At 36.8% G+C, this 13880-nt stretch overlaps 1 protein-coding gene across 1 annotated transcript in view; it reads right to left on the reverse strand.

Moving 5' to 3' along the window:
• Positions 1–730: 730 nt before the first annotated feature.
• Positions 731–13880, reverse strand: part of MUC2 (mucin 2, oligomeric mucus/gel-forming) — a 66172-nt gene continuing 53022 nt past the window's right edge. The window contains 17 exon segments of the mRNA XM_090141996.1: positions 731–1208; positions 2630–2759; positions 3045–3084; positions 3746–3874; positions 4484–4582; positions 5038–5160; positions 5797–5837; positions 6413–6517; positions 7143–7320; positions 7472–7503; positions 7663–7763; positions 8077–8146; positions 10217–10395; positions 11003–11207; positions 11339–11522; positions 12424–12671; positions 13258–13432. Of these exon segments, the coding sequence (XP_089998122.1) occupies positions 959–1208; positions 2630–2759; positions 3045–3084; positions 3746–3874; positions 4484–4582; positions 5038–5160; positions 5797–5837; positions 6413–6517; positions 7143–7320; positions 7472–7503; positions 7663–7763; positions 8077–8146; positions 10217–10395; positions 11003–11207; positions 11339–11522; positions 12424–12671; positions 13258–13432 (2289 nt within the window). The 3' untranslated portion in view covers positions 731–958.

The following is a 13880-nucleotide window of genomic DNA, read 5'->3' on the forward strand; positions in this document are numbered from 1 at the left end:
TTCATCAACAGAGGCAAAAATAACACAAAATAAAATGTTCGCACACAGCAAGTATGTGTTACTGTAATTGTCCTTCAGCTGTTTTCAGGAGAGACTTCTGGCTCTCAGCTAATGCCCTTCAGCTTCCTTTGCAATGAGATCAGATAAAGAGGCACTTCAGAATGCAATTCAGTTAATCTCCTTTGGATATCTCCTTTGGTATGAGATGAATGAATGTTGAAAATGGCTGTGCCAGTCCATTTTCTGTAGGGAAAGCCTAGATATGGGCATCTTTTTTGTGAAAGTTGAAATTTGAAGACCTCCTACTATAGCACTAATTATTCATCTCTCAAAGTTCAAACAATGTGAATGAATTCTCAAAGCCAAAGGACTACCATCTTTGTGAAAACTGTGATGAACTGAGACTGTTCTAACAATGCTAAAATGAGACCTGGTGCCAAACTTGACTGAAAGTTTCTCAGAGTCTCTTGAATCATTTTATGATGCATTATTCTTCAGATTCAGCAGGCATAATCAACTTTTGGCCCCAGATAGTATCCTCCAGGCAAGATCTTCTAATACTTCAGTTTTTAGTGAAATGCAAATTGATATTGCAGAAGTTTGGGAAATAGATCAACAAACTTCCTCTGACTTGAAAAAAAAAACAACACTTCCATTCTCTTTTAAAACTCAAGCTCATCTAGGTGGTATATGAATAAGCACAAAACCCATGTTTTTTTTAAATGTGCTTTTTAATCATTTGAGAAAATAAGTTGATTATAAAATGATCCAGAGGGGTATGCAACTTGGAAGAAAGTTCACTGTAATTTTGTACACAAATAAATAGAGCATTGTTAAAAATAACTAGAGAACATACAGTACAGATACAGTAGCGGGGAAAAGCTAAGTTCAAAACCTGTCAAGAAAGATCAGAGTGGTGCATAGTTCCTTTACTTGAGTGCTGTTAGCTTTTTCTGCTTCATTTTGATGTTAAGCTGATGGCTCTTCTATGATTTTGAGTGCTCTCATCATTTTCTTCTGTGCTCTGAGATTCACTAGATTCTGGGACTACGCACTGAGTGTCCTGACAGCCGCAGCTTTCCACATACACGTATTTATGTGTAATTGACTTCCCAGAGGGACATTTCAGTTCCACTTCCTTCATGCTAGTTTCTACTTCTTTGCAGCAGGAACAACTGTGCTCCATAGAACTGGCCTCAACAGAGTACCTGTTAAGATGGAGAAAGGCCGCATCATTTTGTGCTAGAAACCAGAATACAAAGGAGAGAGTGCAGATAGGTACAGAATTTCTGCAAGAAGTTTTGTTTTGTATGCAAATGAGACATATTTAGGGCTAATTAATTGTCCTGAACTCATCTGACAGGGCAGTAGTTTTAACAATGCGCATTTAAAATTCGGTGCATTTGGATGAGATTTTCTTCTTGTAAAAAAAAATTGTCTAGGTCCTACTAAAGAAATGCAATGAGTTCTTGGAGTTCTGTTTCCTTATATTTCTCTCATTATCCCAGCACAGACAGATTTTAAACATGCTGGATCAAACAACTAAGGGCAGATGCAGCCCTGAGCTGAGAAAGAAAACTGCTGAGCCTTGTGGCTACAATGCCACCTATAATGACATCACATCAATTGGTTACAAGAACTACAGTTGTATCAGATGAATCCAAGTGTGTATTCCAAAACAAGCAGCTTTAACAAGAAAAAGAACCAGAAGACCAGCTCCTTCTGTTGCTGTCTCACAATAGGGTCTTTTTTTGCAGCATTGTATCCATCACCTTCCCAAATACCAATGCTGACATGCAGAATCTGTCAATATCAGCCCATAAACTCTGTCAAGAGCCATCTTTTTCTTATGCTTGGATGCAGAGGCAGCTCCAGCAGGACTGTAAGATTGTGAGGTATTTGAAAATGCTAATAAAACCCTCTGGCTAACTAGAGTTCAATCTCAGAATAAAAGCCAGTTTTCTTTCATGTAAGGTACCCAACAGTACATGCAGCAACAGGCAGCAAATGACAGTTTATTTGGAAATCTAGAATTATATTATTCTAATGTGTTTTAATGGCTTGATATCATGTGTCGAACTAGCCACTTTCTTGTAGATTTTCAGGGAGTAACATATAATTAAATTACTCTACCAATACGACTCCTAAGGCATTCGTTTTGTCACTTTATTGTATAAAAATTGTGCATGTTTGAAAAGATACGTGCTTATTTCATTTTCTATGTTAATGTATGTGTTTATATGCTAACTCCTGAAAGGCAGCTTTTCAGCTTATGAACATCAAGACTGGCTACTCTCTGGTCTCATTCACATTACAGGAAATAATCCATGTTCTCTTGCAGTGACTTCTATCCAAGACAGTCTGATACAAATGAAAGATGAGTCATCTCTTAACATAGATAGAACTTGCCACAGGTATCTGAATCCCAATGCAATCCAGTACCCTTTTCTGCTTTGTGTTAAATTGAATCAACTGCTGTGTCGGAGATTTCATGATTTTGTGCCCATGAGTTTGGGAACTGATAGTTTTAAGTCTTCTGCTACTCTGTAGCCCACCAATTTTTTGTTCCTTTTACATAAACAATGTCAGTTGCAGAATTCAAATCTCATTGTCCAATCAGTTTACTCACAGTGAGAAAGTTCCACATGTTCCTTCACATTCAGTCAGGACAACTCTCTCCAGAGAACGGCAGTTCTTATAGACAATAAAGTCTTTTCTCTCACGGACAGAGCATGGTGTGGGGCTATCCAGAGGTACACCTAAAGGAAAAGATCAGAAAATACTTTCAGTGAAATAGCTCAATTTTTTCCCTGAAGTTCAGTACACTTGGCTTTGCTAGCGCACAGGAAGAATTGTCTTGAGAGGTCTTTCTGCTTCAGTTTAAACCCTCCCATACAGATTGGACACTGAATGCTTGGAGTAACAAACATAAACACAGGTTTATCTATTTAAATACAAACATATCAGCCTTTGCATAATAAAATGGGCTGATTTAAGAAAATACATCTTCTGTACTGTTAATTCAAGTACACCAACATACTTACAGGTTTTGCAACAACCGTTAGGTAAGAATGTAACAGTTCCCTAAAAGAACAAAAAAAGACAGGAAAAATAGTATTATTTTATTTCTCTGTATTAAAGATGTTTTAGTTCAATAACAGAGGAATGCTATTCTTCAATGGCTAGAAATTACTAGCTAAAACTCTAGCACTTATCAGAATAAACAAACATAATGGTCTATACAACAGACTTGAAATCTATCAGTTTTTACTGAGGACTGTGGAAATACAGATGAAGTTTTGAAAGAAGTCTACAATAACCATCAAATCATCACTCAAAAAAAATTCACAAAATATTTTCTCAGAGACTTCTTTTCTATATTTGTATGGTACATGGTGTTACTGCCTACTGACTGGACAGCTGTCTGTGACATTCAAAAAAATATGGTTCTTTTTTAGGCACGACCTCTCACAAAGTAATCAGCAAATACTTCTATCTGAATTCTGACCAGTTTTTTTGGCTACTAATAGAGAGTTGACAGAAGAATCTTAAACTCTCAGTCACGTATCTTATTTAATACACTCTGTAGGTCTGCACATAGATGAAGCAGAAATCTGTGCCATCGGGACAGAGAAACTTTGGAGAATGATCATCAAAATCAATGAGACATTGTTTAATTAGGTGAATGAACTCACTGAAGTAGTTTATACATTAAGTAAAGGGTACGTTTTCCATATGTACTTACAGGTTTGCAGCTCTCCTCGCTGAATGCAGGACACGTAATTTCAGATGTGGAAGATATAAGCTGGTTCTTGAGACTTGTACAACTGTAAATGGTGCAGTTGTTGTAAGGATCATTTGTAAACTCTCCAGGCTGCAAGTGAAATACAAAATGTAATACAAAAAGGTGAAGGGAGCTCATAGTGAAATGTTCCTCTTCTCTGAAAATGACTTTCACATTGTTTCTCAGTTAGGCTAACAGCAATTTTGAATACAGAATTTTGTGTACATTGCAGTATGCCACAAGTGGAGAGAATCTTCAGTTTTACGTGGGATTTCCCTTGAAAAAAAAGCACTTAGAGCACTTAAAACACATTAACAATACTAACAAAGTCATTCATGTCTATGGATTTTGCCTAGGGAAAGCTAAATAGGGACAATAAAATTGTTTCATATGCAGGCTTTTCTAACATTCTTCAATACACAGAAACTAAATAATAGAGAAAATTTCAAGCTTCTAATCACCAATAAATAAATAAATAAATAAATAAACAATACAAAAACCTTTCCATGATATTACTGGCTTGTCATTCCAGAAAAAGCCTTTCAGAAAATTTGATTTCATTAATCCTGCAGGCCAAAATACTGTTGATTGTTTTAGGTATGTTGTTGACATTTCAGATGCAAAGTTACACAAAGCCTTATCTTTGAAAAGAAAAAGTTCACAAATTTGGTAGAGAAGTAACATGTAGAGCATACTTACATTCAGTATGAGACTGGAACCGTGTGATGTATGTATAATACACTTTGTCTGCACACATTTTCCACAACATTCACCTTCTACTTGTTTCCGTTCATATCCCTACATATTAAAATTAGATAAAAATGACAGCACTGATAGATGCACTGTGGAAAAATAAGGGAAAACATACTAACCCATGAATTGCTTATGCCTTGAAGCATACTCTAGAATGGTGCCTTTCTGTGCTAGACTCCACCAAACAGAAGTAAAAAAAAAAAAGGCTACCGATGGAATAAACTAAAGACTATGGTAAGTATGCCTAAAAAATAAGTATCATTCCATTAAGTGCACTACTACAGACATTTCTTAGCTAACCCTCCCAAGGTGAACTGTTGGTTATACTATCAAGCTACACAAAATAGATAGCTCAAGGACGGTCAGTGTCCATGCTGTAGCTGGATTCTCACTTTCTACTCCCATACACAAAAGATGCAACTCATTGATCACAATGTTTTTTATGGACATGGATATTATGTTTGTTTGTTAATTTTGTCGGTTTTACATTCGTCACTTACTGGTTCACAATATGTGTTGCATGGAATATGTTCACAGGAGATGACATTCAGTTGAGTGCTGATGTTAACTTCATTAGTGCAGAAGCAATCGTGACACTTATCAACAAAGACTGAGGAATTAGGCTATAAATTTAAAGAAACAAAGGTTCGTATATTAATGAGATACGGCATGTGACAGACATTTTTTAATTCCCAAAAAACTCTAAACCAAACCATGGAATAGGAATCTAACATGAACATCACTGGAAATATATTTGTCTAGTTATTTATGAAGACAATATAAATAATATTGAATTAAACGTCACATGTGTTTATTGAACTCCTATATAGCAAAGATAAACTCAGATATTAAAAGCTAAGGAGTCATATAAACATATGTAAGAAAATAGTAACTAGACCTTAAAGAAATTATTAGGGACCTATGTCTGCTCAGAATAATCTTCTTTACAAATCATTTCTGAAAGCATTAAAATTAAAACTGAAATGAAGTGCTGACAGTAAGCATGGATTGACTTTTCCAAAATGCATAAACACCTCACTCTAAAGCCAAATCTCTCTCTGATATTGACAATTAAAAACAACTCTCTATTCACAACAACCTTTTCAAAAAATATCTAAACATTGTTGAGCTGATAAATCCCTGAAAAAAATTGAAAATTTCTAAAATATTGCTGGATAAACTTCCTTATAGCACTTTTGTTACAGTATGCTGAATGGTCTTTTAAGCATTTTCAGAAGACTGTTGAAATATTAACTTACCAAGAACTCAGCATTCTGATGTACACAAACATTCTTGGGAACTGTTAACAAGAAAGGAGTTAGGCAGTTACATCAAAGAAAAAAAGTCCTTACTCCACTATAGTCACACTCATTTCTTCCACAGTGAATTGCAACACTTATGTTCAAATACATTGGTTATTCCACTTTTCTGGTAGCAGATGTGGTGTATGTAAAGTAAAAGAACAAATACTGAATGTGCAACAAGAGAGGAAGCTTTAACCCAATTCACATAGTCCAGTTCCTAGTCAAGAATGTCTATGTAACAGTTACAAAAAGTTCCCTGTATCAATTATCAACAATCTATCTTTTCCTGGATACATTAACAAGGACATTTTGCTAGGTGAAGCTGAGACCACAATCTCAATTAATTCTGTAACAGTTTCTACAGGCATCTACAAGCAGGAAAAATGCACTTGAGCTACATGAACTCTATCTAATTTCACAGTTGTAATACCACAATATTAGTAAAAAAAACATTAATAGTAACCAATTCATGGAATCTGACTGCATTCATTAGGGCACTCTCACTAAATCTAATACTAAATTACATAATATATAATGCTAGTCATTTAAAACATATTTCCAAAGGACTTACCACACTGGTACACAGGACAGCACTCATCACTGGGAATATAAGACTGAACTTCAAATCCCAGTGTACATTTGGGGGGTTTAGTTGTGCACAAACTTGTGTTGCATTCTGAAAAAAAAGAAATAACCCAGAAAGTACATTAAATCACAGGTAGGAAAAGGTATCTCTCAGAATTCGCATTTAAGCAGTATTTCCTTGCTAGGAAATATTCCAGACCCTCCCCAAAGAAACAAATTACACCTGGAAGATGCATTTTTCCTAGTGAATCCAGGCACCAGGCACTGGATGGGGAACTGCGCTCTTGTTTTTTTTTTTTTCTAGTACGTATTTACCAAGTGTAGAAGAGAGAAGTATCACAACTTTTTGCTAAGAAATCATGCGTAACTATTACACTACACTCTCTCTCTCCAAGACGGTAGGCAATTGTTGCAAAATGAAAACCATACAGCCATAGAGAATTCTGCGATCCAGCTGAATTTTACTTGAAAAAAATCTGTTTCTAAATTCAAGAACTGTAGATGAAGTTATCTTGAATCCCAGAATAGAAAATTCCATTATGTTGTGTCACAGCATTATTAAGTTCTTTTATTTGTTTATTTATTTATTTAACACTGGACAAACAGATTTAAGAAAACATATTTCTTGGCTCCCTACTTCTTTGATGCTTAACTAGCTCTTTTCCTTTCTGTTCCTAAAGAATAGAAAAAGACTAGAAACAAAAGCATTAACTCACTGCAAGTGACAATGGGGCAGCAGGGATCTTCAGAGTTGACTTCAGTGACTTCATAGAAGCCTTTCCCAGAACAACTCCTCTTATTTTGTTCAGGACATTTGTGAGGTTCACATACAATGCCATTTCCACCTTCCAGGCAAACACAGTCCTGGCAGTCTGCTGTAAACTTTTCTCCAAACTGTCATTAAAGAAAATAAAGTGAATGACTGCATAGAGAACATCAGTGAAAACAGCAATGAAAAGCTGGGGAATCACAAAACTGCACCAGACTACTTTCTTCTCCCCATACCCAACCTCGCCTTGAAATACAAAAGCAAATGGCAGCATACCTCTCTTGGTATCATATCCAATCCAACACAGCCTGTGAAAATATCAAAATAAATTTCCATTACTACTCAAATAGCAGTAGACATCTTCACTATATGTTGTATAAATACCACATACTATGATCTATGTTGAATGCATCAGAACGAAACAAAGAGGAAACAAATAAGTACCCAACTGAAGTAGTAAAACTCACCACAGGTGTTTACACAGACATCCACACCAGAGTCATACAGCATTGTACCATTAGGACAGAAACAGCCTTCCACTTGTTTAACTGAAGTTTCATTATATGGACTGTATGAGACAAAATGTTCAGAGGAAGACCTTTACTATCACAGGCACACAGAGGAAAGTTAAGCTGAATAACTATTAACTGAAAATACAGGTGCAAATAATTTGTACTTCTGAGATTTAGAAGTTGTCAGTGTTTGCATTTGGTTCAGTTGAACAACATAAAAAGTACAGGCATCTGTATTTGGATCAAGAGAATAGTGGTAACAAATGAAATAGTCAATGACAGGAGGTTGGTTGATTTCTCTCAGCAACATATGCTTCAAATAGCTGAACACTTGTAAGAGATGTAACTAACACTGGAGGAATTCTTTACCTTGACTTGCAGGTTGTCTCTTGAATAGGACCACATGCTCTATATTCTTTATGTTTGGGACATTCATAAGCTGGGAGAATAAAAAAGAGGAAGAGCTCAGTAAGAATATCATACAAAGTTCTCATGACCTTATGGCAAGGAATTAAACATGAAATGCTCATTTTCCTATGTACGCTTGACAACCTTAAGAAGCAAAGATGTTAAATAGATATCAGACTCATGCAATTTTGCCACACAGCACCACTGTTTATATTCAAGGACATAAAGTCAGGAAACTATATCTTGATTACAATTTTGTCATAAAGTAGGTCTCTTTTGTATAAGTTCTTAAAGGGACATGTATTCCTACCCTCCCATTCTCTTTTGATTACACTAAATATGAGGCATCTGCCAATATCTGCAAAATACAGAGTTGACTATGTGAAAAAAAGAGACATATCTACTAAACAGATCTTTATGATACAGTAAATGGGTGTGCATTGTTGGAGGCTCATTTAGTACTTCTATTATTAAAAATACACCTGTAAATAACTTGAAGAAATTTTTTACTGGTGTGATTTATTCATGTCTTAATTGCTCAGAAAGAAATATAACCTATGATTAAGACATTATTATAGAATGGTTTGGGTTGGAGGGACCCTTTAAGATTATGTAGTCCAATTCCCTGACATGGGCAGGTACATTTTTCACTAGATCACATTGTCCTATTAAACACAGCTTTGAAGACTTTCAACAATAGTACAACCACAACTTTTCTGGGTAGCCTTATCCATTGTCTCACCATACTAATCATTAAACATTTCTTCCTTATATTCACTCTACAGCTACCCTCTTTCAGTTTAAAATTATTGTCCCTTGTCCTGTTATTACAGGCCTTGGTAGAAAGTCTTTCCCCATCTTGCTTATTCACTCTCTTTATTTATTGAAAGGCTGCAATAAGGTCTCCCCACTGCCTTCTTCTTCTGGCTGAACAACCCCAGTTCTCTCAAACTCTCCACACAAAAGAGGTGCTCCAACCCTCTGATCATTTTTGCAGCCTTCCCTGGGATGCACTTTACCATACCCATGTCTTTCACATACAAGGCACTCCAGAACTGGACACAGTACTCCAGGTGCAGCATTCCATCACCTAGTCTGTAGTAATATTGGCGATTTTGTTCTGACCCAGGTACAGGACATTGCACTTGGCCTCAGTAAATTTCATGGGCCCACAGTTCAAGCAAGTTAGGGTCCATCTGGATGGCATCCCTTCCCTCTGGCATATCAGTTGCATCACTCAGTTTGGTATCACCTGCAAACTTACTAGGGGTTCACTCAATCCCACTGTCTGTGCCATCAATTAGCATTGGTCCTTTTCCTAACTATGATGACTTTTCAGATCTGATGGAGTTTGGTTTAGCAGCTACATCAGCAAGTTCCCTTTGCGATACTCTTTGTCAGGTCTCATGGACTTGTATATGTTCCAGTTCATCAGATGGTCTCACACCTGCTCTTCTTTCACAATGGGAAGGACTTTGAGATCCCAGTCCCTGCTTGACTGGACTTGAGATATGTGGCAAGTATGATTACCAGAGAAAAGTGAGTCTTTTTCTGACTAGCAATACCTATAGAAGCCCATCTTATCATTTTTCTCATTCCTTGCTAAATTCAGCTCTAATTATCCCTTAGCTTTCCTGATTCCATCCAGGCACTGTCCCTGTGCCTTCTTCCCAGGACATATGACATCAGTTCCACTGCCTATGCATTTCCTACTTACATATCAGTTCAATAAAAAGACAGACATCCCAAAAGATGCCAGTCACTCACCCAAAAGATGTTGGAAAGCCTTGGTTGTTGGAGCTCCATAGTGGCTGGTTCTATGCAGATCCCTGTGAACTGACAGCTGGGACAGCCAGTGCTCCCACACTCTCACTTGGCCCTCTCCTTAGACCTGCTGTGTGCCAGCCAGCCTCTCCACGCACACAGCCCAAGGAGGGCAGTGATTTGGAAAGCTCCTCAGGTGCCCCCTGGGCACCTTGCAAGCTTCAGCAGCTACTACTGCTGTTAGCACCAGCTTCCCATGGTTTAAACTGAAATAGCTGAAATATAAGTTCAATATAAGATTCCCTTAACAGTTCAAGATAAATGGCCAAATACTTACAGCAAACACCATTGGTATGACTTCTCCAGTCAATGCAGACATTTTGATCGGCACAGACAGCTGCATAGATCTGCAGACTTGAGCATTCCAGGTCTAAGTCGGGAAGCATACAGCTATCAAAAACGCAAGCTGCATAGTACTTATCAGGCTTAACAACTTCATGGCACTTCTCAAACACACTAAAAATAGAAAGATACATCATTATTAGTTACTGAATTATACATAATTTCTCCAATGTGCTAAGCATGTTATATTGTGGTAAAAGTGACACTTCAGGAAATGTGAACAAGGATTATTATTGACAGATTTTCACTAAGAGCATTTGACAAGACTGCAACCTTCCAACGTATTTTACAATATTCTCCTCTCATCTACAATACACCCACACACCAATATTTTCATTCTAGGAGCTACATGAATATTATGAAGTGTAGTCATTAGCTATTTTTCACTTTTTAATTCTGACACTAGGTTCAAAAAAATAAGTTTTTTTTCAGTTGGTCTCTCTTTGCTGCTAAGAGAACATGGACTAAGAGCACAGAGTAGGACAGCGGAAGGTAGATAGCACAAAAGAATATAAGAGCATCAAGTAAGGCTAATGTAGCAGCCAAAGGGTTGTGAGTAAAATCTATCAGCAAAGGATGACATCTTAAAACAGCAAAAGAAACAGAAGAAAGCCAAGAAACCCACAGTAGTTAGAAACATTTTTATTGAGAAATGAACCCCAAAACTGTCATCACACTTGAAAATGAAATGCTTATAAACACCAGAAGAATGCATGCCTACCTTCCCCAAAGAAGCTCACAGAGGGAAGATTCTTTGCAAGGCTGCCCTGGTGTTGTGCTAGGTGCTTTTGTAGGAACTAGACCTGGAGAACACTGTGGTTTGGATGGATCAACAACTTGCCAATGATCTGCCATGGTTTCGCAGTTTTCTGCAATATCTCCATTTGGCAACCTGCAGTCATCTGCCATGTCGTTATTGCAAGTGCCTAAAATGGGTAAGAGGAAAAAGAATTAGCTACAGATTCATTATCAAATGCCATTCATCTTTGTGGCAGGGCTATGATTTACCTGTTTGTAGTTTACTGAAAGTACAAAAAAACATAAGAATAAGCCTTACCACACTGTCCTTGAGTGTTGTTTCCAAACAGGCTGTAGGGCATTCTGATAGAAAATGACAAGCCATTGAAGGTCACATTCATTTTAAGCTCAGGAATTTCCACTACACGATTTATGCCTGACTCATAGATCCTCAAGCCAAATTTCTTATAAGGCAAAGCCACAGCCTGTTTGTTTACAGTCACCTAGTAAATAAAAGAAAACAAAACAGAGACATACATTTTCATTAGAAAACAATCAACTGTTCATTACTTTGCATTGAAGATAAATTTGTAAAGACTTTTAGTTTATAAGAAATGTCCCTGTTTTTCCTTACATGATACTGGAAAGCCAAACTTGCCCTCTCCAAGTCAGAAAGTCCTATCAGCCATTAATAAATCACAATATACTTAGGAGTTTAAACACTCTACAGATTTCTTAGGGTGACTAGGGCATTAAGTACTGCCTAATGCCATCCAGGAGACTAATAACCTTCTTTTGTGATGCATTTACATCAAACTAATTTGTGATATTCCTATACAGTAATGTTCAATGAAAACTGGACAAGTCAAGTCTAAAAACAAACATTTCTCTCTCAATTTTGAATCCCCAAAGTTGTGAACAAGATTTATCAGTTAAACACGTAAGAGTCTCTTCTCTGAAAAATTTAAGAAGTAATACCAATCAAAGCGAGTAACAATCATTTTTTTAAATGGTTAAGCCCAGTTCTTTAATTCCAATGTCTAGTTTATATTGTATGCTCCCATTCAAAATCTAATCTTTTCCTTTCTTACACAAATAGCAATTGTAAATTAATTTATTTTATAGCCTTAACTCTTAGCCATTCATCCATATTTATGCATTTGTGAGAGAGAACACACTGCAAAGATTTATAATAAGAAAGGAAAGGAGTTGTTGAAACTTTTCCCAGTATTCAGATTCAGAAAAGCATCCCTTCAATGCAGTACTAGTTAATAATCCCAAACGTTTTAAAATCTGAAGCACATAGTCAATTTCTAATTTTCTCCTAATGCTGTGAATATAATTACAAGGTTGATGACTTATTAATATTTCTGTCAAGAAATGAAAGGTAACTTCCTCCAATACCTCTACTTCCAGGGTATTTGGTTTCACTGTTACAATGCGCACTTCCTGAGTCTCATGTCTCACAATGAGTGCTCGTGGACAGGAAACAACATCCCGTGCGTCACAATGGTAGTTATCGATGTAGACACCAAAGTTGTCAACTGTTTTTTCAATCTCTTCCACAAGAACATATGTGCAATTCCCTTGATAGCTGTAGTACAATCCATCAAAAGTCAAATAATGCGGGTCTCCCCAGCCAGTGCAGTAACCTGTGAAAACATACAGCCAGGTTAGTTACTTATGGTAACATGCAGAATCCAATCAGACTACAAATAAAATCTGTAGATGTGAGATTCATCTACTCTGACTTAAAGAATTTAAATATTTAAAGTGTATCTGTCAATGCATGAGCACTTTTCTAGAACTCACCCAGAACAGAAAAGAATCCTGTCATGGTTTTGTGATTTTGGGGACCTACAAGGCACTGTTTATCTAACTTACTTCTGAACGACAGCAGAGAATAGGACTAATTGTGCCCTAGAAGTACCTGTACAGACTGCCTAAACAACTAACTTATATGCAGATTTGCAGTGTATAGATGTCTGCATCTTGACATTTAAAACCTATCTTAGGAGAACAATTTGTTCTAGTGGCAAAACATTTATGTAGAAATGATGGAAATCAAAGTAAAATTCCCCAGTTAGCCAAAAAGAACCAATGAAGCATTCTAAACAGACCAACATTGGAAGTCTTAGAGCACATCTTGCACAGTATTTGTCCCCAATAAACAATGCTGCTCTTTACATTTGTATTGTTCCCCAGGAAATAAAATATTACAAAGAATATTATACTTACAATCACACTCCCAATGCCAACAGCACTGATTATCATCAATGACTTGTACAGGAGCGAGCCCATTGGAACAGGTGGGTTTAGGAGGTGGCTCACAGATTATTGGAACAATCACAACAGTGTTGTTTTCTAAACATGTAGCATTGATGCAGTCACACAGCCACCACGACTCACCTGGCTGTATTTGGAAAGAAGTTTAAAAAAAAAAAAAAAAGCCTTATGAAGCAGTCAGTTTGAGTCAGACTACTAACATTTAAACCTGAATACCTTCTACAAAGTTTTAAAGCGCCACGTGTTTAATGGCAATTTTATTTCCACCAGAAGTCTGAAACTGGGAAAGAACAACAGCATTCATCACCATTAAGGCCTGAAAGCTAGATTTATTCAAAGTCGCTGAGTAAAAGGCATTATTATAACAACTAAGCCAGTAAACAAAAAGGGGAATTGCTTTTTTCAAGTTTAATTTGTCTAGAAGTTAGATATCTAATTTCATCACCTAAACTCCCCTCTAGATCGACAGGGAAAGAGAGGATATGATCAACTCTGTTCCACAGATGTCTACGGAAGCGACGGTGAAAACAAGCTACTTGGAGTGTAATGTATTAGATCACTATATGCATGCATTG

This window comes from Phasianus colchicus, chromosome 5, assembly GCF_987193195.1.
Source record: "Phasianus colchicus chromosome 5, bPhaCol1.hap1.1, whole genome shotgun sequence".
Taxonomy (NCBI): Eukaryota; Metazoa; Chordata; class Aves; order Galliformes; family Phasianidae; genus Phasianus; species Phasianus colchicus.